This window comes from Strongylocentrotus purpuratus, unplaced genomic scaffold, assembly GCF_000002235.5.
Source record: "Strongylocentrotus purpuratus isolate Spur 01 unplaced genomic scaffold, Spur_5.0 spur5_scaffold_3, whole genome shotgun sequence".
Lineage (NCBI taxonomy): Eukaryota > Metazoa > Echinodermata > Echinoidea > Camarodonta > Strongylocentrotidae > Strongylocentrotus > Strongylocentrotus purpuratus.
The window spans coordinates 32,077,538-32,097,043 of record NW_022145609.1 but is presented as its reverse complement, the minus strand read 5'-3'; the positions used below and the strand labels follow the sequence as shown (position 1 = coordinate 32,097,043).

The 19,506-nt window shown below is 36.2% G+C and overlaps 1 protein-coding gene across 1 annotated transcript; it reads left to right on the top strand.

The window, feature by feature from the left end:
• Positions 1–9,959: 9,959 nt before the first annotated feature.
• LOC753893 (echinoidin) lies at positions 9,960–11,791 on the top strand. The gene is made up of 3 exons (XM_030995630.1): positions 9,960–10,433; positions 10,914–11,091; positions 11,468–11,791. Exons 1-3 carry the CDS (start codon positions 10,324–10,326, stop codon positions 11,726–11,728), a joined length of 549 nt encoding a protein of 182 aa, XP_030851490.1. The 5' UTR covers positions 9,960–10,323; the 3' UTR covers positions 11,729–11,791.
• The last annotated feature ends 7,715 nt before the right edge of the window (positions 11,792–19,506 follow it).

Here is a 19,506-nt window from a genome sequence, read left to right as displayed (position 1 = left end):
ACTAATGCTAAAAGTCAGAGGGCGAAAATCGAGATGGGGAAAATGGGGCGCGTCCTCAATGAAGAATGGACCGACAACCCACGATAATATTTTTAAATATTTTGTTTACGTATGTTTATCAGAGGCGGTCCTACCGGGGGGGGGGGGGTATCCGAAAAGTGCCCCTTTTTACATAGAAAAAGTGCCCCTTTAACTTTTTAAGAAGTGCTACTTGTTACATAGGAAAAGTGCCCCTTCCCCTTTTCAACTCTGATAAGTGCCCCTTTTATTTGGACACGTGCCCCTTCTCCTTCGACAGGTTCCCATTTTCCTTTGCAATAAGTGTTTATTTACCATTTTCATAAGTGCCCTTTTTAATCTCTAGTAAGTGCCCCTAGTTAGGTACGAGAAGTGCCTCTTTTCACTTTTGATAAGTGCCCCCTTCACCTCTGATAATTGTCCTATTTAAATCTGAGAGGTACGTGCCTCTTTTAATTTGACAAGTGCCCCTTTTCCTTTGTTTGAAGTGCCCCTTCCCCTTTTAATAACTAACCCCGTTTAAACTCGGATAAGCGCTCCTTATATTTTCACATGTGCCCTTTTTCCTTTCTAACAAGAGCTCCTTTTCCTAATGATAAGTGCCTCATTAACAAAAAGCCCCTTCCCCTTCTCATAAGTGCCCCTTCTCTTGTAAATGACCCTTTTCAGTTACTAGAAGTTACTCATTTCACTTCAGATAAGTGCCCCCTTCACCTCCGATAAAAGCCCCTTTAAAATCTGATCGGTGCCTATTTTCTTTTAACTAATGCACATTTTCCTTTATTACAAGTGCCCCTTTCTCATTCACATAAGTGTCCCTTTGCATATCTGGGCATTGCCCCTTTTCAGGTGCGATAAGTGCCTCTTTTCACCTCTGATAATTTCCCTTTAAACTATATATAATAATATCTAATAAATGCCCCCATCAAAATCTGACGGGGGCCTCTTTTCCGTCGACAAATGCCCATTTCCTATTCTCATGACTGACTTTTTTCATCCCTGGTGAGTGCCTATTTTTGAGGGTGTAAGAAGTGCCCCATTTTCACCTCTGATAATTACTCTTTGTACTTTGGCACATGCTCCTTTTCTTTCCTGATAAGTGTCCCCTTTTCCTCTCATCATCAAACGCGCCCTAGCTAATTTCAAGCGACTAAGAGCATTTACCTCCAAAGCTCGCTCGCTACGCTCGCACACATCTAAAGATGATATACTTACGTTACTTATCAAAGGTCTTTTCAGTCTTCCGGTATGAGAATGTGCTTGTTACCCCATTGAATTGGGGTTTTTTTCCTCTTTATAAGATGTAATTTTTCGCACTGCGACCTCATACATCTTAAAATTTTCCTCGCTCGCAAACAAACATTTTTTAGACAATCTAACCCAACTGCAAAGAATAATGCTTAAGCCATATATATGGTGTATAAAGTGAAACAAATATTGAAATCATCCCTGATAATTGTAATCACAATGTAAGGGTATATACCAATGTCTAAAAAATTGTATATTTTCGCTTTGAGATTTCCCTTTGTAGGTGCCCTTTTCTTTGGTGCCTTTACCAAAGAAAGCAAAACCTTCTCATATATGGAGTACACGAGACCGAGCAGAGCGAGGACACATATATCATCGTTCGTAAAGCATTTAAAGAGCTCGGAATGGAGAATGCCAGAGCAGAAACTATCCCGCTAATCAACGCCCACATTGCCCCGCCGTCTACCACAGGGTCAGAACACCCAGCCCCGATCACCGACCCCCATCATTGCCCGATTTGCCGTCATGGCCGACCGCGATCACGTCCTATCACTCTTCCAGCGCCAACTACGCAGCCGCACCCTAGGAGCCGGACCAGGAGGTAACCAGCCAACGCCCACCCCACCTGCCCAAGCGAGCCGTATCACTGTCAGGACGGACCTACCGCCTGTCCTGAAACAACGACGCGGCATCTTAGCTAACGAGGCCTACAAGCTCCGAAAGGAACGAGGTCTATCCACCAGGATAATTGTTCAAGGCACCTCTGTGATCTTACAATGGAAAAACAAAGGCACCAACACATGGAATAATCACCAGGAATGATACCTATCAAAACAACAAAAGATGTAAGCATGAACTACGTATTTATTCTACGATAAAATACGTTTTTTGTTTTCTTTTTGTTCTTCTTTGCTCGCTGTATTATATTTCTCTCTGTTCAACATTACAGACTCTTATTTACGCCGAAAGAGAAAAAAGAAGGATGAAAAAATACTATGTGAGAAACAATGACTTGACATACAAAGAATGAACAATGATCAAATTATACATTTGATTGAACATTTATTTTAGACTCTTGTATGTTCGCCCATTAAAACCTCTACATAACATTTTAAGGAAATATGTGATGGACATGGTTAAACCGAAATAGAACTCTGTATGGACACACCGACTTTCAACTTCGGTTATTTATGTCTCGCCCTTGCATATGATATGAATTATACGCTTTAAAAATCAAACGTATATACATAATGCATGTTAAAGTATTTATGTACTTACGCATATAATAAAGTACATGTATATTTTGTTTTTCTTGACGCAAAAATGTCAAGATATTTTTGTATTTTTTTCATATTATATATATATATATAGATTTTTTTTTCTTCCTCTTTGTATTTATAATTGTTTGTTGTCACTTCCGCAATATTTTCAATCATGGAATTAAAAAAAAAAAAAAATTGTGACCACTTTACAGACTTGAAAGACTAGTAGAAATTGAAAATGTTGTACTGTGGCACATTTACTTGTTTTATTTCATGGATATTTTGTACCATGATGTTTTTGTATTTTTGTCATATTATATATATATATAGATTTTTTTTTCTTCCTCTTTGTATTTATAATCGTTTGTTGTCACTTCCGCAATATTTTCAATCATGGAATTTTTGTTTGTTTGTAATTATGTGACCACTATACAGACTCGAAAGACTAGTTGAAACCAAAAATGTTGCACTGTGATACATTTACTTGTTTTATTTCATGGATTTGTACTAGCCATGATGTTATGCATGTATTTTCCTCATGTTATCGACACTGAAATGAATTCTGCCAGTTGCAATTTTTTTTCAGTATTGGTATTATGATAACTTAAAAATACTATCCTTTCAAATACTATAGAAATTTTTCCTATCGCAGAGTGATTTTTTTTCTTCTTTTTTTTCTTTTTTTCTTTATAAAATTTTGTTTGAAATAAATATTTTGCTATGCTAATTAACGACATTCTCTTCGGGGACCTGCCCGCGGCTTGGTATGCATGGCTGGAGCTCGTGCTCTATACGATTTGTAAAGCGTATCGGTTCCTTTTGTCGTGCTTCCCGGGTCGTGTGTGCGTTTTCGGGGTGAGTGCCTTTACCCACAGGGCAATTCCACGGTAACGGAAGGACACTCAGACAAGATTTTTGAACTTCAGGTTCATACTAAAAGAAATGTTTTATTAGTATGTATTAAACTATGGGGAACAAAATGTGTTTCAGTCAAGTGGAAAGCTTCATCAACTTCACAAAGTTTGGATAAACACTAATTAACTGGAAAAACCATGTCCATTTTTATGTCCTTCCGTTACCGAGATAATTAATATGCACATTCTTAAACTACTTAACTATAATGACAATTTTTTGGGGGAGAATTAAAGGCACTTATATAGGTATTATATCTGTACTGTTTCACATCTTATACTAATAAAACAGTTCTTTTAGTATGAACCTGAAGTTCAAAAATCTTGTCTGAGTGTCCTTCCGTTACCGTGGAATTGCCCCACAACAGAAAACATGCTTTCTAAATGTTAACACTGTAGAATTTCCGTTGTTTTTTAAATCTATTCCCTACGTCTGTTATGTTATGTAATATAAACACATTTTATTGGAAGGATTGATCTTAAACAACTTTATCTTGATTGTTAACAATTCCCTTTTTACAGATTAAGACTCTAGATTGCGATCTGTTCCTCTTTCTTTATATTGTCTTTGTTATTATTTGTTTAAGAACTGCCCACATGTATTGAGGTTAACTGCGTGGTAATTCGCAGGTGTAACATTCTTATTGTTAAATAAAGTCGAATAAAAATACATTGTTAACTGTGTCGATACGATTCACTGTAATATAAATTCCTTGCTGTTTACCATCAATACTGTTGTAGCATAATTATGAAAGGCAGACCCTGATCTATTTCTTTGGAGCCTCGTAACCTATACACTCTTGCGCATTTAAATGATCTATTCTAACCTGCATTCCTCTTACCTGTCCCTGTATATACCCACACATATTTGCCTTTAATACTGTACGTTCTCTCATGTTTAATTATTCCCCCCCCCCCTTTTCTTTCTTTTTTTTCTTTTTTTCCCCTTTTTTTTCCTGAACTGGCGGTGGTCAGTACTAAACCGGAACCGCCACCAATGGCTGCAATTCGCTGTTCCGTTCATTCACTCACCATTCTTTGTATTATTTTAGCACTTGCACAAGTCATTGCACATGCACCCACGGTGAAACGACTGTTTATATTGAGACTAGTACGAAGTGAAACATTTTACATACTTAACGTTACATATCAAACAGACTTTATTATTCTACATCATATTCAAATCATTACATGGGCCCATTTCTTAATTATTTTATTTGATAATTGTAGGCCTATATTGAATTTAGTCATATGAATTTTGATTTAGAAATTAACCAAGATGTAACAGAAAATGAGTCAACATATTTTACTACTGACGATTTCAACGCTGCTTTTAATTTAAATAATGATGGCCATAATCAACAGTCCCTTAGTTTGTTGCATATTAATGCTAGAAGCATGAATAAAAACTTCGATTCTATGGATTTATTTTTTTCTTCTATACAACATTTTCCGTTTTCCATAATAGGGATAACGGAAACATGGTTGAATAATAAATCACCTCCTTTATTTAATATTGAAAATTATAAACTAATTAGAGCTGATCGTAATTATGGACGAGGGGGTGGAGTAGCCTTGTACATTCATGATTCCTTAACATTTAAAGAGAGACCTGACTTAAGTGTAGATGGCTCCGAATATATTTTTATTGAAATTATAAATAAACAAGCTAAAAATATACTTGTTGGAGTAATGTATAGACCTCCTCATAGTAATATTGATACGTTTGTAGATAGATTAGAAGAAAGTCTTTCTTTAATATCGCGTGAAAATAAAATCATATATCTTATGGGGGATTATAATATTAATCTTCTACCACCTGCATTGAATAATATTGGACTTAGGTTACTAACTACACTCTCTTCTTATTCCCTCCATCCACATATTAACAAAGCTACCCGAATAACTAGTATAACTGAAACTTTAATAGACAATATATTTTCGAATATTTTTAATGAAAACAGTCAGAATGGAATATTGTATTCTGATATTTCTGATCACTTCCCCATATTTGTTATTTCCCCTACAATTCAGTTATTTAAACATGAGTCCATGAAGTATATATACGTTCGGAAAGAAACGGATGCTAATATTCAGAGCTTTCGGGCGGACTTAGCATCAGAATCTTGGGTTGATGTATTTAATTTAGTAGTTGCAAATGATGCTTACGATATATTTTTGAATAAATTAATGTATTATTACAACAAAAATATACCTTTGGTTCGAATTAAGTTAAATAAAAAAAAGGCTAAGAAACCATGGACAACGAGGGGCATTTTACGATCGATTGCGACTCGCAATCGATTATATAAGAAAGCGTTAAGAAGTAAAGATCATATTGATTTAGATAAATATAAAAAATATAGAAATAAGTTAACATCTATTATTCGGCTATCCCGCAAATTATATTACTCAAATAAAATTGCGAGTACTCAAAACAATAATTCTCTTTGGAATATTATCAAAGATCTTACGGGTAAGAAAAAAACATATTAATACAACCATTAATGTTAATGGACAAGACATTAATAATTTGAATGAATGTGCTAATTATTTTAATGAGTACTTTGTTAATGTAGGTCCCACATTAGCCTCTAAGATAGATGCTGGCAACAATCATTTTTCTCAATATCTTTTAGAACCCTCTGAAAATTCATTATTCTTTACTCCCACAACAATTCATGAGGTAGTTAGTATAGTTCAATCACTGAAATCAAGCAAGTCATCAGGACCAGATGGGTTAAGTATGAATCTCATTAAGCAAATAATACACTTTATTGTTTCTCCATTGGTTCATATATTATGTAACATTTCTCTTTCCACTGGTTCCTGTCCTAACTTATTAAAAATTGCTAAGGTTATACCGATTCATAAAAAAGATGACCCATCGAAACTTCAAAATTATCGTCCCATATCATTATTATCAAGTATTTCAAAGGTTTTTGAGAAATTGGTATATAAAAGATTGATTTCTTTTTTGAATAAGCACGATATTTTGATTCCTAACCAGTTTGGATTTAGGAAAAATCATTCAACTGATTTTGCTTTAATTAAACTTTGTGATAAAATAATTGAATCTCTCGCAAATAAGAAGCATGTTATAGGTGTTTTTATGGATCTGAGTAAGGCCTTTGATACCATTGATCATACAATCTTACTTCATAAACTAGAACACTATGGTATCAGAGGCCTTGCTCTATCCTGGTTTGAGGACTATCTTAAAAATAGAACACAGTATGTTTATTATCATTCTAATAGTTCCTCAAAATTGAACCTCACATGTGGAGTTCCTCAAGGCTCCATCTTAGGCCCGCTCTTATTTTTGATTTATGTAAATGATATAATAAAATCATCAAATATTCTAACTTACATTCTTTTTGCCGACGATACAAATATACTTTACTCACACAAAAATATTGATACACTCGTTGATACTGTAAATCATGATTTGTGTAATATTTCAATATGGTTTAAATGTAATAAATTATCCTTAAATATAAGTAAAACTAATTTTATCCGTTTTAGAACTATTAACTCCCAAGACCAACCACAATGTAATTTGTTTATAGATGGTTTATCCCTGGTAGGAGTTATTATTGACTCAAATTTGTCTTGGAACGAACACATTCATAACATAAATATTTTGATATCCCGGAATATTGGTATTTTGTATAAAATGAAATGTTTGATAAATGATAGATCTTTGTTTATGCTTTATAATACTTTAATTTTACCATATATAACATATTGTAATATTATATGGGCAAACTGTAGTAAAACTAAAATAAACTCAATATTTCTTTTGCAGAAGAGAGCAATTCGTATTTGTACACACTCTAACTATCTTGCAAATTCGAACCCGTTATTTAGTCAATTAAAAACATTAAAGGTTTATGATATACATACGCTCCAAACTGCCATTTTTATGTATAAGTACACTTCCAAAACTCTTCCAGCATCTTTCTTAAACTTTTATTTATTAAATGTAAACGTACACTCATATTTAACTCGACATGCTCATGATTACCATCTTAATAATCCCAAACTTAGTTTAGCCCTACGATCAATTAGACACCATGGACCAGATATTTGGAATAACTTACCGAACCATATTAAAACTAGGACCTCCCTTTATTCTTTTAAAGCTTATATGAAAGCATATTTGTTAACTCAGTATAGTTTACTAGATCTTATAACATAGAAATTTAAAAATTATCTAATTTGTTATGTCTTGAATTGTTCTGTCTTTGTCAACAGAAATGGACCCTGCATACATTTTAATATTATCACCCGTAACTGAAACCAACACACAATTAAATATCACGGTATTAGTCTCTTTTTGTTCCACCAAGCTAAATTTTTTGCACCTTGCACAAATGCACTTCTCAACACGAAATATTTCACTAAATTTGTTTTGTTATTTTCACTCAAAATTAAATCAGCCATGCTCACTTTTAATCACTTCACTTATATCTTATTTAACATTGAATACAATGCAGTTGCATGGGTTGTTCTTTTATTTTGTTAACTCGGCAGAGGCCACGGTCATGTTCAAGCATTTACGCTTACGACATGTGGTCTCCTGCTTTTTCCTTTTGTAACAGTATGAAACTTTTATTTAAACTAGAAACAAACTTTGTCAAACTTACATGTTATTCATTATATTCATTTGTATGTTTCTTTGTATTGATATGAAAAAGTGGAAATAAAACAAACAAACAAACAAACAAACAAACTCTATATATAGGGGGTCCATTTCAGAGGTTGGGAAACGAGTGGGTAGCATTGGTGTATAATAGCCGACCCCCCCCCCCCGGGATATCCAGGCTGGTAATAATCAGTGTACCTTTGTAATCAGTATCATGTCAACATAATGTTAGGAAGTCACTGATTTGCACACCAGACCTCAAGGCCGTTGGAGCTGTGTGGGTGAACAAAAGAATAATAAACAATGCTAATAATGTATTGCAGAACAAAATGGCTTAATCGATGAGTAATTCCAACAACAAAAAATGCTAAGGATTATGCATATTCCCTTTATATGATCTTTCCATAAACGAGTTATCAATATTAATCCAATCAATGTTCAGGGATGCAACTTCAACCTCGTTCAGACCATGCATGGCCGTGCATTTTGATTAAAACTCAGACAAAATCTGTTTCCTTCTTGACCGTATAATCACCATATAATTTGTTTTCATCGATATGACCAATCATTTCGTCCCTATTTTCACGAAGTGACGGTAGTGAATGGAAATCGCATTCAATTTGCGTGCAGATTTTCCTCACTACCGTCACTTCGTGAAGATTTTATTTAAGTCAGGTTATGTTTACTTGATTGGAGGAAATGCATTGAAAAAAGTTGAATCATCTGCAATTAATCTGTAATTGAAGAAATTATCATCTGATGGTCGAGGCAAATCATTGATATATACCAAAAACAGAGCTTTCAAACGTTTACCTTGCACTCTTTCAATAGTTCTAACAACTTGTCTTCGCCGTGTTCAAAGTCTCGGAAAGAAAAAAAAAAGGCACAATTTCGGAATGAACTCAAACCTCTTTCGGCAGTCTATGTTATATACTGGTTGGGGATATTACTTCTAAATGTTGTTTTCATTGTTAAAAATTGCTCATCCTTGATATATTAGTTGCTTTTATATTTTTTTGTTTAGCAGACGTTTCTGCATTGATTGATAAATCAAAAACAAAACATTAAAATAACAATAAAAGTATAATGATATAATAATGAGTGACAACTGAAATACACACACATAACAAATGCATATATATAATTGAAGACTTGAAGGTATGAGGTAGGCCCTAAGTCAAAGTATCAAGATAAATGCAGAGGCCAACTCATAAGCATGAATGCTTGAGTCGATATGACATAATTATATTTCCAAATATTTATCATACATCAAATAGGTTAAGTGCTATTGTATTTCAACCTCGGCCTAGCCTGCATGCGCGGCCTCGACATGATATCACTCGGGAAATTCTAATTTTATCGGTTCATATGTTTTGTTATAATAAACACATGGAGCGCACTGCTTTTGAGAATCCATGAAATATGGGCAGGATTCTATACAAAATAATAAAATAAAGTTTAGATTCGAAAAGAAGTGAAAAGGGGAAAAGAGGAGTAATAGAGACTTTTAGATTTGCGTGGACTGAAACGTGTGACGTCCATTCAAGGCAGTGCATTAAAAGGACGTCGATCGTAGCAATCCCCATTGTCTTCGTGCGAATCTAAAAGTCCCTAGTGTCAAGCATGGACGACCTACTTGTAAACGTATATAAAAGAGGGAAACGGGGGCGCAGGTTGAAGTGGTTATCTATAATAATACGGTGATTGATATTATTTTTTTGGGGGGGGGGGATCTCCTCTGGGGGACAAGGTCTGGATACGCCACTGGATGAATCATACGGTCAGAGGAAAGCGCTAATGGCTAATTATCGCGTATCATTAAATGGATCAGGATATCAGAATTGATAAATATTTGTGTTTAGAGGAAGAAAGTGCTTGTTGAAAAGAGCGAACGTAATTCAACCTGGATATCCTTTCTCTAGGTCAGTCCCAAAGTTTCAAGTCCAATTATTTTCTGCAATAATATTGTTCTAAAGCTTGGTTCTGCTGATAACAATTAACCTGCATGAGGCATGGCTTCTGTGTAAAGCCATTGTTCTTTCGGATAGTGTTACAAATTTATGATCTGTAAGTTCAGAAAAATACATGATCTGACGACATATTTTGGATTATCAACGTAAACCGTGGTTGTTGAGACGGGACTATAATATTATTGACGGTCAATGCAGAGTTGTCAATATCTAACATTAACTGTAGGAAAATAGATGTCTTAGAGCTGGATCTTCGAGATAAGACCATGTTGCTCCTTGTCGCATCAGCTATCCTTCTGCTTGCCATTCCCACGGGGGTGGATGCGGGCTGTTGCTGCCCTACGTTTTGGACAGCCTTTGATCGACATTGTTACAGGTAAGTTCTGCTACTCCTATAGCTCCCCCCCCCCCCCCCTCCTCCTTGTTTCTCTCTAGCTCCCCTCTTTTGCGACATCACTCCTGTTTTACTTTTAATCCCTGAATTCTCTGTCTGTGAGCACTTATATTTTTTTCCCTATTTTGACTCCGAAAATTTGAAAATCGCGCCGGTCGATATTTCGCTCAGTGGGAGGGGGTGGCATAGTGAGCGCTTTTTGGGGGAAGGGGGGGGGGTAGAAGGGGGCCAAGGCCTGCTCGGCCATCCCCCTGTATCTGCGCATGTAAGACGAGGCCTTGGTATCAAAACGGACCCTTGTTTTTGGGATATTTCTGTTAAAAATGGGACCCATGTTTAGGGATATTTGTATGAAAAAGTGACTCGGTACAGCGGCACACCCTCGGATGTCTTAATATGTGAGTAGCCCCGCCAGGCTATTTATATGTCAATCTTCGTGAAATTATTTTATCCTTTCGACAGGTTGTTTAGCCAGAATTTGACTTGGTCCGATGCCGAGACGTTTTGCCAGAGTTACACCGTGCCCTCTCTAGGGGGCGGGCTAGCAAGCATGGACACTTTGGCTCATTTGGTCTCGGTTCATTCTCATGCAGAGCAAAACTTCATCAATATTCTCTACGAAACTTCACGAAAGAAAGACGTAAGTTTCCATATTTTATTATTTTGTCTAATGCATTTTGCACACAATGCGTTATTGCTAATTGGCGTAGGGCTGCGTCAGCATGTTGCGCGTTCTCTGGCGCACCCCTTTTTCCAGTATAATTTTTTTCATAGAATTCGCTCACTACGCTCGCTCGCTTTTATAGATATTATCAGTATTTTTTTTTACTGTTTCCCTTTGTAGGTCCCCCTTCATATTCTGGAAGACGCACGCCGCCCCTGCGTTATGCTACTTGGTGGTGATGCGAATCAGTTCTGACCCCCTCTCATTACGCCACTGTATTACATAGATTTAATCTAAACCATTCAACGTCATTCCAAATACTAGTAAACATACTCCCGTACATATTTTTTAGGATACTATCGGAGGACTTTGGCTTGGCATTCACGATTTGACCACCGAAGGTGAATTCAAGTGGTCAGACGGGTCCGACATCGACTACACCGCATGGGCACCACGTCAACCAGACGCCAGTACAACTAATTCTGACTGCGGCGTTATCCGATCGGGAGCGGCCCGCATTTACCCTGGACTGTGGCGTGATGGACCGTGTGTACAACCACCCTCAGGGGTTGTCCATTACTTCATCTGTAAACTTCAAATATGGTCGAACTAACCATTTAGATCTTTTCAGGAAATGTTTTTTTAAAGGGTTAAAGTGATCAGTTTTTTTCCTTGAAAAAATTGGAAACGGATGTATTTTTCTTTTATTGCTATTATATTTTATACTAATAAATGTTATGTCTCTATATATAAACAATTATGCTAAAGACAAAAATGGAAATTCAGTGCTGATAATTATGTGCGAGTGTGTGTGTGTGTGTGTGTGTGCACGCGCGAGGGCGCCAGGAGGGTCCTGGAGGGTTTGTGTGTACTATGTGAGTGGGGGGGGGGGGGAGGCGTGAAGGGGTGCTCGAAAGCAGATGGTTCGAATCAATAATTATTGATATAGCAATATTTCTGATAATTATGCACTTTGCGCCATAAGACCAGTTCGTAGTTTGACCTCCAACTATATATCGGTAGACCTTTTACACATGGAGAGGTCCCACTATAAGCATTTTAGAATAATCACTGTTAAATTGATGGACGTGCTTCTCCAAGGCCTTCGACAATTAATCACGAAATTTTACCATATAAACTTGCCTATTATGGCATTCGAGGAACGGCCTTGGAGTGGTTCAGAAATTACCTTACCAACAGAACCCAATTTGTCTCTATAAATGATTGTAACTCAAGTATTGAATCAACAACTTGTGGGGTGCCACAAGGCTCTCTCTTGGGCCCGCTTCTTTTTATTATCTATATAAACGATTTCATAAATTCCACTACAGTTCTCTCGTTCCTACACTTTGCAGACGACTCAAGCATTTTTTGCTCACATCCCAATCCTAGAATTCTTGTTGATTCCCTGAATTTTGAATTGCTTTTCGTAGCTGAATGGATACAAGCAAACAAATTGTCCCTGAATCTGAACAAAACTAATTTTATGATTTTCGGCAATACACTATCTGAGCTACCAGGACAAGTTTTGGTTAATGGCTTACCCTTAACCCAAATAAACTCCATTGAATTTCTTGGTCTTTTTATTAACTGTAAATTAACATGGAATACTCAAAGTGATCATGATTGTAAACTGTTGTCTAGGAACGTAGGTGTAATAAATAAGTTGAAAACTTTTTTTTCCATCTCATGTCTTAAAAATATTATACTCAACTCTGCTGCTTCCTTGTCTAAACTACGGGGTGCTAGCGTGGGGAAATTGTTCAAAAACAAAAATCAATTCGATTTTCATTATCCAAAAAAGAGCAATAAAATAATAAATCTGGCAGATTTCCAGGCACACACTAACGTATTATTTCTTGCAAATCGTTTTCTGAAAGTACCTGATTTATACAATTATTTCCTCGGAATGTTCATGTATCAGCTAAGTAAGGATGATTTGCCCAACATATTCCCTCCTATGTTCGCTTTGAACAGCGTTATTCACTCCTATCCCACAAGACAAAGAGACAACTGCCATCTCCCCCCAATCCGGACAGTTTTTACCCCAAAGCAATCATGTATACCGGTCCCTCTTTTTGGAATGGTTTGGATTCGGAGGTTAAGGAAGCACCATTGTTAAATTGCTCTAAACGCAAACTTCGAATTTTTCTTTTAAATTCTTACATCTAATATAATTTGTTTACCCTCCTCACAGTCCTTTTTTCTTCAATGATAATCTTAAATGTTAATTAATGGTGCATGTTCCGGTTTTGTAATGTTTATAAACAAATTATTGCTTTGTGCTATGCTTACTAAATTGCTCGGGTGACTACGCATTTCGACTACGCATTTTAACCGGGTGACTTGGGTATTGGTGCTAATGCAATATTTTGTATACAAATGTCCTTATTTTCATTGTGTTTTAAATTCTCTCCTCTAAATTACGTCTTTCTCTACTGCTACTGTTTTCCATCAACATTACTTATTTTTTCAGGAACCTATATTATACAAGCATTGCTTTTTTAATAGGTTCCTCACATTCTACTTAATCTATTTTATGACTTGAGAATCATTGATAATGTGCTAGCTTAATATGTGCTCACTTTATACTACAACTTTATTGTATAATTTTTATTTTAGATGTATGTTTATATTTTCTGTAAAATGTGGAACAAATAAAACCTGAAACTTGAAAGTTGAAATATCTTTTGTTTGCATGCCCGGTCTTGAGTAAAATATGCTTAGGCACAAAAGTAAAGATAATATATACGCCGTGGTGTGACCAACTCAATCCAACTGGCCAAACTCTGTGTAGATGGCACCGACTACTCCCATAGCCTCGCTATATGATCCATAATATGCTCTGTACTGCACCTATAAGTCCTGTACTACCGTGTAAGGTTATTCCCTATAATCCCACACATTGTTTTTAAGTCCAAGATGTTGCATTGTGAAGGAAACCCAAGATGTTTAATATAGCATAGACAAAGTCTTGTTAAAAGAGAATCACTTGGAGTATGTTTAAATAAAGCCACGTCCATGACTGCCCTATATAACGAGGGCCCTCAGAAAGAGCTAGATTAATGATAATGAGGCTTTTATATAAGTTGGTAAAGAAGGCTGTATTATACTTTGAAACGGAAAAGAAAGCCCCTGTCCCCAGTCTGACACATTGCACAAATGTCGTTCTGTTGTTAATAATACGAAGAAACTTTTCCGAACACTCAGGGGCGGATCTAGCTTTTTGCTAAGGGGGGGGGGTTGACCAAAATAATGACGATGCGGAGCATCGTCCATGAGCCGCGAAGCGGCGAGCCGATTTTTTTGGGGGTGTTTATTTGAACTCCGTAAGTGATGTTTTCCTGGCATCTATTAACACAATGGAGACCATAAAAAGCAGTGCATGATAACGTCTTTTTAAATCAAGTAACAGTAAATACACAGTTATATCCAGAGTTATCATGTGTTTGGTTAAGTTACCAGATGAGTTGAATATCTTCTCACAATATTTGCACTTGAAAGGGTTTCTCTCCAGCGTGCGTTCTTTTTTCTTTCTTTTTTTTTTTTTTTTTTTTTTTTTTGGGCCGCCCAAGGGGGGGGGGTTTAAACCCCCTAAACCCCCCCCCCCCCGTAGATCCGCGCCTGACACTGATGTGCTTCTTACAATTATGATGTGGTCGTCACCTTAAAGCCCATCTGTGAGCCTACTAGTTTACAGGAGAGATTAGACCACCCTGTAAGGTCACTGACAGGTGGTTATCTCATTAAATCAGCTCTCAATAATATAAGAAAGGAGGATCATGGGGGACCATTGGTCACCGATTAGGCATTGTTTGCTATAAAGAGGGCGCAAGTAGCTATAAGTAATGCAGTCGGGCTTTAAGCTGTGCTTATAACGACCTCTTTTTCTATGTATGATTTTATGTGACCATACATGAAGAAAAAAAATGATATTTATGTGTGATAATGTATATAGTATATAAATGAACAGCAAATCTAATCAAAATTGACGTTCTCAATAAAATGCTCGACTCAAGCTCATTGTTGAAGTTCCCCCTATTTTTCTTTCTTTTCTTTTCTTTTATATAAATGTTTATATACTAATATCAGACGACAGTTGCTTTCCTTTTCCACATATTAATTGCACTTTAATTACAAAATGACGAGGTGAATCTTTTTTTATTTAAAGATACTATATGCCTATGTATTAAAAGATATTTGGTGCATATCTAAAAACATTGGACCAAATGTATATAATTGGATGGAAGCTGGCATTTCTCAGAGAAAATGCTTTTTATGTTTATAAAGTATCTGTAAGCTTTATCAACAATTTTGGAAAGAAATTATAATGCGTTATAGTTAGATGCTTTGTCATGTTACCATGTAGATGTGTCCGATTGTGTCGTGGTCTCAGAGTCTGGTCGCTATTCATAAGGACCGCTATATTCATAACGTGTAACTTCCCATACCTACGGGACCGCTATTCATAAGGACCGCTATATTCATAACGTGTAACTTCCCATACCTACGGGACCGCTATTCATAAGGACCGTTAATCGTAAGGACCGCTATTCACAATGTGGGATGAGGGTCGCTATTCATAGCTCACATTGAGGGTACATGGCAGGAATTCATTCTTTGAAATGCTAGAGCGCCTTAATGGCAGCACAGCTAAAGCCGGCTAATAATCTCCAAGTTTGGAAGCGCTTAGTGATTGCAATAAACGCTATATAAAAACAGAGTATTATTATTATTATTACTCGTAAGGACCGCTATTCATAATAAGGAATCGGGATCGCTATTCATCAACATGAAGAAGGGGCGCTATTCATAATTTACGTTGAGGGTCATTTTCCATAAGGACCGCTATTCAAAATACGAAATGAGGGTCTCTATTCATAATACGAAATGAGGGTCGCTGTTCATAATAGGAGCAGAGGGTCGCTATTCATAATACGAAATGAGGGTCGCTGTTCATACACTGTCGCTCATAAAGGTGGAATATTTTTTTTTAATTCCAATTAATGGAATTATTTTAAAAATAATTTAAAAATAATAGATCTAGATAATAGTATACATTCTCAGATTTTATTGAATAATAATTTGCCAATGTGTGTTTTGCGTGACTGCTAAAGCATGAGTATGCTACTATGCTTATCAACTAGGGGACCTATGCCCTTAAGTCATAAATGACAGTAATGAGGATTAATGCCCCACAAAAGGGCACTAATATAGCACATCGACACGGTTTTGATCCTGGGGCCTCACAGTTACAAGGCCATTGCTTTGTCACTGAACCATGACTGTACGCAGCGGGGGCTGGGGTAGGGGGCTGTTTCCATAAATTAAAAAAACAAACAGAAAATTCAATAAATTTTCAATAATTTATTGCATTTAATCCCGGTGCCTAACAAAAACAAAAAATTATGTGTGCCTTTGCCTTGAGCCATAATGCAAAGCCGTCCAGAGGATTTTTTTATGTTGGGGACCGGGGTAAAATGCAATAAATTATTGAAAATTTATTGCTTTTTCTGTGTTTTTGTTTGTTTATGGAAACTGCCCCCTACCCTAGCCCCCGCTGCGTACAGTCATGGTTCAGTGACAAAACAATGGCCTCGTAACTGTGAGGCCCCAGGATCAAAACCGTGTCGATGTGCTATATTAGTGCCCTTTTGTGGGGCATTAATCCTCATTACTGTCATTTATGACTTGAGAGCGTAGGTCCCCTAGTTGATAAGCATAGTAGCATACATATGCTTTAGCAGTTCCGCAAAACACACATTGGCAAGTTATTATTCAATAAAATCTGAGAATGTATACTATTATCTATATCTATTATTTTTAAATGATTTTTAAAACAATTCCATAAATTGGGGTAAAACTAAAATATTCCACCTAGGAGCAGAGGGTCGCTATTCATAATACGAAATGAGGGTCGCTGTTCATAATAGGAGCAGATGGTCGCTATTCATAATACGAAATGAGGGTCGCTGTTATAATAGGAGTAGAGGGTCGCTATTCATAATACGGAATGAGGGTCGCTATTCATAATAGGAGCAGACGGTCGCTATTCATAATACGAAATGAGGGTCTCTATTCATAATACGAAATTCGTAGTAGGCCTATAGGGTTAGGGTCGCTATTCGTAATACGGAATGAGGGTCGTTATTCATTAAAAAAAATATATATATATAGGCTTAAGCTCTCAATACACAAAATGCTAAGTAATAACCAAGTGTAATTTTGGATGGAGGGCACCCCCACGGCTATGGCGTAGATGTGGGGGGCTAAATATTTGTCTTTTACGGTAGGTTTATTTTACCTTCTATCTTTGATAATTATATAGAGACATCCCCGGGACAAAAAAGAAGAAGAAATGAAACATAACACACATAATATAATCCTATCGTAATTTGTCCTCCTTGTTGGAAATCTAGCCCCACCACCCTGCCCCCGACTGATCGTATACAGGCTACGTCACTGAGTTTGCTATTTCAGAAACTAGTAATTGTCTAGACGACAATAATGTTGTTTTATAAAGGGTAGCTTTTTAGTATGACTTATGGACCTACAAATTATATAGCGGGGTTGGATCAGACCATTATCTAGTTACTGCCCGGAGAGGGCGAGAGAGGGGGGGGGGGGGTAGAATTGTGTTTTGTTTGGGGATAGTATAGGGAGCTTGAACACTTTCGGACCTTGAAGGTTATCGCGTTATGTAGCGTACAAAGTGGTATAGTAATGCAATCCGAATATGAACCAAACATTTTTTTCCTTTTTTTTGTGGAGGTGATGGTGGTGGTGATGGGTTAGGAGGTCTGATAAGGTCTATATAGTTCAACAGTATATGAAATTTGTTTTTGTTTTTATTTGGGGGTGGGATATCTAACCCCCGAAGCAATAAAGAGGCATGATATAACGAAAAATACAGAACAAACACAGGAAAAGTACGGAATTTAAACATAAATATGCATGCGGGTTTAGAAAGAGTTAAACATTACTTATTTCGAGACATGATAAATTCAAAGCAAACACAGAAAATACATAAATAGTTATTCAAGTCTATGTATACCAGCATAGAGGTTCGCACACGAAATATAAAGAATTAATTACTTTAAATAACCAAGCTAAAAGAAAATACAATAAAGGGAACAAAACAAACGACGAGTAAGGCTGACGTAAGTTGTCATGAAACAAGACAGATAATTACATAACACATCATGATGACAATATAGGATTTCCCGGCCAAATTCGTGAGTTTGTCATTCAAATAAATTTGTCTTGCGTTCAAATTCGACGGTTTTAGTGTAGTCAGGTATATCTCGGGTTTATATTTCCTTTTCTAGTTTTCAAATCTATGGAATTTTTGTTAGAATCTACGTAAGTTTCATTCAAATTAATGAACAATGCGCTTCTTTCGCTATTTGGTCATTCGATTTGGCGCAACACGATTTTCTGACAACGCGACGGTGTACTTTTAGCATTCTAATTCATTTGTAGCATTCAAATTTGCACTTTGTGCACTTAAATTGATGGTCAATATACATTTCTCGTTTATTACACACTTTTTATAGCTCATTCTTTTTCTTTCAAGATTGTTTTTTCATGCGTATTTCATCATATTTCATTTTCTTGCATGTATACACTTATACTTTTTAGATTTATCTGATATTCATCAACATTTTTTTAAAGTTTGATTGTTAAGAAGAAAAAAAACAACTTGCATCTACGGACCTGATGGTCTCAGTATATTTGTAAATGTTCATGTAAGGAAGTTGTTTGTCTTATGTTTCATCATAAATTTATCATAATTTCATCATAATTTTATTATAGAAGAAGGGTACAATAGTGTGACTGGGGTAGGGACTAGAGTCAACGATTTGAACATGATTCATTGTTTAGCCATGTCTTTAGCCATCGATCTGCTGGCGGGCAAGTAAACTATGAAACTCTTTAAGAAAAAAAGAGGGGTGTGCTGGGTATAAGAGACGATGTGAATTACTTTTTTTAAATTCTGAGTCTGTAGTAAAAAGGGGCGATTGAGGGTACCCCCACCTTTCCCGGGTATATGAACATGTCCGTTCAGAAATGCCATATCCCTTGATTTCGCCCCTTCTTTACTTTATGTCTGACTACAACCATCTGCATTGTCCTGAAAATAAATAAATGGAATATCAGCTTAGACCCCAACGGAAAATCATGCATTTTAACTGCATTATTTAAAAAGTGTAAAAGTTTGTTGCAATTCTTCCCCTAACATTCCTAACTTGAATAAAAATATTACGAATACGAATGACAGGTGTTAATTTGAATGATAAAAATTACGCTTCGACAAGTAAATATTAATTTGAATGCTAGTTGAGCAGTTTCTAAATTGAATGACAGATCTATGAAACCCTTCAACCAAAA

Excerpts from the sequence above, each read along its gene's own strand:
- LOC753893 (XM_030995630.1), top strand. The coding sequence starts at position 10,324 with ATGTTGCTCCTTGTCGCATCAGCTATCCTTCTGCTTGCCATTCCCACG. Across the intron at positions 10,434-10,913 it reads TTTGATCGACATTGTTACAG|GTTGTTTAGCCAGAATTTGA; the intron begins GTAAGTTCTGCT and ends TCCTTTCGACAG. Across the intron at positions 11,092-11,467 it reads AAACTTCACGAAAGAAAGAC|GATACTATCGGAGGACTTTG; the intron begins GTAAGTTTCCAT and ends CATATTTTTTAG.